The sequence below is a fragment of the Neopelma chrysocephalum genome, unplaced genomic scaffold, assembly GCF_003984885.1.
Source record: "Neopelma chrysocephalum unplaced genomic scaffold, ASM398488v2 Primary Assembly neopelma1_97047, whole genome shotgun sequence".
NCBI classification, from domain to species: domain Eukaryota; kingdom Metazoa; phylum Chordata; class Aves; order Passeriformes; family Pipridae; genus Neopelma; species Neopelma chrysocephalum.
This window is the reverse complement of record NW_020925689.1, coordinates 292-6,196: the sequence shown is the minus strand read 5'-3', so window position 1 is coordinate 6,196 and position 5,905 is coordinate 292. Positions and strand designations below refer to the sequence as shown.

Sequence of the window (5,905 nt, the reverse complement as noted above, 5' to 3'; positions counted from 1 at the left end):
TCGGCCGCCGGCTCCGGGGACGAGGGTTTGGCCGTGCTGGGCTCGGGGGGCGGCTTCCCCTCGAAGGGGCTGGGCTGGGGGGCACAGGGCAGGGCTCAGACCCAAAACCACATGGTTTGACCCCAAAACGGCCCCCAAAATGGGACTCGAAGCATTCCCCAAAATGGCACCCAAAGAGGTCCCAAAATGGCACCCAAAGAGTTCCAGGGAAAGGACTCAAACTGTTCCTAAAATGGTACCCAAAGGGTCCCCCCAAAATGGCACCAAATGGTCCCCAAAAAGGGACTAAAATGTTCCCAAAAAAGGGACTAAAATATTCCCAAAAAGGGACATAAAGTGTTCCCAAAAAGGGACTAAAAGTGTTCTCCAAAAAGGGACTAAAATGTTCCCAAAAAGGGACTAAAAGTGTTCTCCAAGAAGGGACTAAAAGTGTTCTCCAAAATGGTCCCAAAAATGGACAAAATGGCTCTCAAAGTGTTCCCAAAGTGTCCCCCAAAAAATGGACTCAAAGTGTTCCCAAAGTGTCCCCCAAAATGGCACCAAATGGTCCCCAAAAAGGGACTAAAAGTGTTCCCAAAAAGGGACTAAAATGTTCCCAAAAAGGGACTAAAAGTGTTCCCCAAAACGGCCCCAAAAACAGACAATGTTCCCCAAAATGGGACTCAAAGTGTTCCCAAACTGTCCCCCAAAAAGGCTCCCAAAGTGGTCCCAAAGTGTCCCCCAAAATGGCACCCAAATGGTCCCCAAAAAGGGACTAAAAGTGTTCCCAAAAAGGGACTAAAACTCTTCTCCAAAAAGGGACTCAAAGTACCCCAAAAATCACCCCAAATTCCAGAGGGGGACCCCAAATTCCGGGGGTTCCTCACCTTGGCTGCTGTTGGGGACAGAACCTTCTTCTTCTTCTTGATCTTGATGCCCGGGACGGGCGCCGAGTTCAGGGCGTCCAGGAACCCCAGACCTTCCATGGCTGAGGGAGAAAACCCCAAAATTCACCCCAAAATGGCACCTCAGTCACCCCAAAAACACCACCTGAATCACCCCAAAATGGCAACTCAACTGTCCCCAAAATGGCACCTGAAGTGTCCCTAGAACAGCTCCTAAATCCTCCCCAAAACAGGATCTGGATCGTTCCCAAAAACGCCATCCAGGTATCACCCAAAAACATTGGAATTGTCCCCAAAAGGGCACCCAAAGTGTCCCCAAAATGGTACCCAAATTGTCCCCAAAATGTCACTTAAACTGTCCCCAAAATTGTACCCAAAGTGTCCCCAAAATGTACCCAAAGTGTCCCCAAAAAGGTTCCTGTTTGGGGGTGACCGAGGCCCCCAAAATACACCCAGAAATCACCTAAAACCACCTAAATCACCCCAAAACCCCCCAAAATCCCACTCCAACCCCTCCCAGACCCCCCAAATCCCCCCAAACTCACGCTGGGGGGGGATGATCTTCACTTTGATCTCCTTGGCCGCGTTGGGCGCCGTGTTCAGGGGTTTGTATTTCTTCTCTGCCAGAGGGGCCTCCCCGGGGCCTGACGGGGCACTGGGGGGGAAAAACGGGTCAGGACCCCCAAAACTGACCCCAAACCAACCCAGAGACCCCAAAACTGACCCCAAACCAACCCAGAAACCCCCAGAACAGCCCCAGGATCCCCAGAGGGGCCTCCCCAGGGGCTGAGGGGGGAAAACGGGTCAGGACCCCCAAAACTGACCCCAAACCAACCCAGAGACACCAAAACTGACCCCAAAACAGCCCAGAGATCCCCAGAACAGCCCCAGGATCCCCAGAGGGGCCTCCCCAGGGCCTGACAGGGCACTGAGGGGGAAAATGGGTCAGGACCCCCAAAACTGACCCCAAAGACCCCAAAACTGACCCCAAACCAACCCAGAGACCCCAAAACTGACCCCAAACCAACCCAGAGACCCCAAAACTGACCCCAAACCAGCCCAGAGTCCCCCAGAACAGCCCTAGGATCCCCAGAGGGGCCTCTCCAGGGGCTGAGGGGGGAAAACGGGTCAGGACCCCCAAAAGTGACCCCAAAGACCCCAAAACAGCCCTAAGACCCCCCAAAATCGGGTCTGAGAATCCCCAAAAGTGGGTTCCAGACCCTGGAAAAGCAGCTTTTGAAACCCCAAAAGCGGGTCTGAGATCCCCAAGAAAAGGTGCGAGACCCTCCAAAGTGGCCCCAAATCCCTTAAAATGGGATCTGAGACCCCCAAAAGGGGCCCCAAGCCCCCCAAAGCCCCCCAGGAGCCCCCCAGACTCACTTCTGCCTCTTGACGGGGACGGGTTTCAGGTTGTACTTGTCGGAGACGCCCGAGTTGAGTTTCTTCACCGGCGCCAGTGACGGCGTCTCCAGCTCCAGCCCTGGGGGGAAACGGGGTCAGGGGGGTCCCAGGGCACCCCAAAAACCAGCAGGGCCCCTCAGATTCCCCAGATCAACATCAAACTTCAAAACGGCCCCAAATCCCAAAAAACAGGTCCCCAAAACCCCTAAAACCCAAAAACCAGCCCCCAAAACCAGCCCCAAAAACAGCCCCCAAAATCAGTCCCAAACCCCAAAAACCAGGTCCCCAAAACCCCTAAACCCCAAAAACCAGCCCCCAAAACAGCCCTAAAAACAAAAAACCAGCCCCTCAAAACCCCTAAAACCAGCCCCAAATCCCCCAACCGGCCCCAAATCCCCCCAAAAAGGCCCCAAATCCCCCAAAACCGGCCCCAAATCCCCCCAAAAAAGGGGCCCAGCCCCAACTCCTTACCCGTGGAGCGGAACTTGGCGTGGCTGGGGGCCGTGGTCCGAAGGGATTTGGGCTTTTCCCGCTTTTTCTCCGGCGCCTCCTCGTTCTTGGCCTCGTTCTTGGCCTCCTGGGGCTTCTCCTGGACGGGGGTTTTGCTCTTGGTTTCCTCTTTCCGCTTCTTTTTGTCCCGTTCTGGGGGGAGGGAGACGCATGGGAATGGCGGGGGGTGGATCTGGGGGGGTTTTGGGGGGATTTTGGGGGGGATTTGGGGTCTCACCTGTGGGTTGGGAGCTGCTCTGGGAGCGGATGACGCCCATCCAGTCGCTGACCAGGATGGAGGCCAGGCGCCGCAGCTCTGGGGGGCAAACAGTGATTAAATGTTAATTAATCAGTAATTAATCCACCAGGGAGCGGGACACGGGACCAGGAGGAGGTTTGGGGGGGTCTGAGGGGGGTTTTGAGGGGTCTGAGGAAGGTTTGGGAGGTCTGAGAGGGGTTTGAGTGGTCTGAGGGAGGGTTTTTGGGATCTCAGGAGGAGTTGGGGGGTTTGAGGGATCTCAGGAGGGTCTGGGGGGTCTGAGGGAGGGTTTTTGGGGTCTCAGGGGGGTCTCACTCACCCTCATCATCACTGGACTTGCTGAGCTGCTTCACCAGCTTGGCCGTGTTGTTCTGCAGAGCACGAGGGGAGTCAGGGGGGAAAAAGGGACCCCAGGGGGACACAAAAGCCACCCCAGGGAGACAAAAACCACCTGAGGGGACCCCAATGTCACCTCAAAGAGCCAAAACCCCCCTGGGGGACACGGAAACCACCCGAAAAGGGGACAAAAGGGGACAAAAGACACCTTGGGGGACCCCAAAGGGGACAAAAGACACCTTGGGGGACCCAAAAGGAACAAAAGCCACTTTGGGGGAACCCAAAAGCCACCACAGGGACCCAAAAGAGACAAAAGCCACTTTGAGGGGACCCAAAGGGCACAAAAGACACCTTGGGGGGGACCCTAAAGAGACAAAAGCCACTCTGGGGGATCCAAAAACCAGCCGAGGGGACCCAAAAGCCACCTCAGGGACACCAAAGCCACCCCTGAGGAGGATCCAAATGGGACAGGAGCCACCTTGGGGGTCCCCAACCCCCCCCGGGGGGTCCCCAAACCCTCCCTGGGGGTCCCCAAAGCCCCCCCACCTGCTTGAGGTGGTCGACGGTGAGCGGGAGGTGCTGCAGCGTGAGCAGGATCTGCTGCAGGAACGGGACGTTGTTGGAGGCCTTGGAGCCCGTGAGCCACGTGTTGAGCAGCTTGTAGCCCCCGATCCTGATGAACCTGGGGGGGAGAGGGGCACAATTCCATGAGGATCGGGATAAAAAGGTGGGAATCCCCCCCGGGAGCCCCCCAGGGCAGCCCCAGCTCACTTGTTGAGGATGTCCTGGGCGCGGGTCTGCAGCAGGATGTTCAGGTAGATGCAGCGACTCACCATCTTCTGCGAGTCCTTCATCAGGCTGGGGGGGGGGAAAAAAGGGGGGTCAGGACCCCAAAATCACCCAAAATGGGGGTGGGGAGTGCAGGGGGGTCTCACCTGAAGATTTTGGAGATGCCATCCATGGTCTTGACCTCTCCATCCCGGCCCAGGAAACAGTCGAGGCCCTTCAGGAGCTCCTTGGGGTCGATGGGGCCGGAGCCCATGGCAGGAACAGCCTGGGGGGGGAAGAGAGGGGTGAGACCCCCCCTGGGACCCACAGAGAGGGTGGGAACCCCCTGGGACCCACAGAGAGGGTGGGAACCCCCCTGGGACCCACACAGAGGGTCCCCAGTGACACCCCCTGATAGGGATGGACGGGGGTTTGGGGGAAAAAAGGGGAAATCGAGCCTAAAAAAGGGGGAAATTGAGCATAAAAGAGTGGAAAATTGAGCCTAAAAAGGGGGAAATTGAGCTCGAAAAAGGGAGAAATTGAGCCTAAAAAAAGGGGGAAATCGAGGCTAAAAAACGGGGGAATTGAGCTTAAAAAAGCAGGAAATTGAGCTCAAAAGAGGGGAGAACTGAGCCCAAAAAAGGGGAAAATTGAGCCTAAAAAAGGGGAAAAATGAGCCTAAAAAGGGGGGAAATTGAGCCCCAAACAGAGAAAATGGAGCCCAAAAAAGAAGGACAAAAAAGAGGGAAATCCCCTCCCAAAAAGGGGGAAATCACTCCCCAAAGTGAGGAAATGGAGCTCAAAGTGAGGAAATTGAGCCCAAAAGTGGACAATAAACTCCAAAACCCGAGAAAATTGTCCCCCCTCAAAAGGGCAGAAATCAACCCCCAAAAAAGGGGGAATTGTGCTCGAAAGAGGATGAAATAAAGCCCAAAAAGGAGGGAACTGAGCCCAAAAGAGGAGGAAACAACCCCCCAAAAAGGAAGAAATGGAGCCCCAAAAGGGGGAACTCGACTCTAAAAAAAAGGAGAAAAGAGGCCCCAAAAAAAGGGAGAAATGGAGCCCAAAAGAGGAGGAAATTGTCCTTAAAAGAGAGGAAAATAAACACTAAAAAGGAGGGAAATGACCCCAAAAAAGGAAGGAATTGAGCCCGAAAAAGGAGGAAATGGCCCCAAAACTGCAGGAAACGGCCCCAAAATGGAGTTGCCCCAATGAGGGACCCCCAGGGGACCCCGGGGGGGGGTCACAGCCCCCCCAATGACACCGTGGCCTCGTTTGTGTCACTCATTAACACGTTAATTAACACATTAATTAACACATTAATGCTGTGCCCCCTCTGTGGGGGGACAGAAGGATTTGGGGTCACTTTGGGGGGGGTTCAGACCCCAAACTCCCCCCCCCCATTATCAGGGGCAGGGGCTGGGGGGGCACAGCCCCCCTTTCCAACCCCCACTTTAATTAACCAGGGGTTAATTAACGAGCTGGCCCTTGACAAAGTGCTCATTTGGGGGTGTCACCCCCCACCCTTTAATTAAACCCCCTGACTAATGAACAAACCACTCGTTAACAGCCCATTAATTAAGGCCAAGCCCCCCCTTAATGACCCCCCCGCGGGGCTTTCAGGCTCTGACATCACTTAATCACTGTTAATTACGGCTTAATTATGGCCCAGTTTCCTTAAGGAGGGCACCCAGGGGGGGCTGGGGGGGCTGTTTTTAGGGTGGGGGGGCAAAAACCCCCCAAAAATGTCAATATTTGGGCAAGGGGG

The 5,905-nt window shown here is 55.1% G+C and overlaps 1 protein-coding gene across 1 annotated transcript; it reads right to left on the bottom strand.

Annotated features, from left to right (window-relative positions):
* Positions 1–8: 8 nt before the first annotated feature.
* Positions 9–4,477, bottom strand: LOC113961141 (serine/threonine-protein phosphatase 1 regulatory subunit 10-like; the record flags this gene model as incomplete). The annotated part of the gene is made up of 10 exons (XM_027671208.1): positions 4,305–4,477; positions 4,141–4,227; positions 3,916–4,051; positions 3,353–3,404; positions 3,013–3,090; positions 2,757–2,927; positions 2,265–2,364; positions 1,430–1,539; positions 867–967; positions 9–74 (listed from the first exon to the last, which is right to left on the bottom strand). Coding segments are annotated over exons 1-10 (1,008 nt in total), but the record flags the coding sequence as incomplete, so codon positions are not given.
* Positions 4,478–5,905: the final 1,428 nt, after the last annotated feature.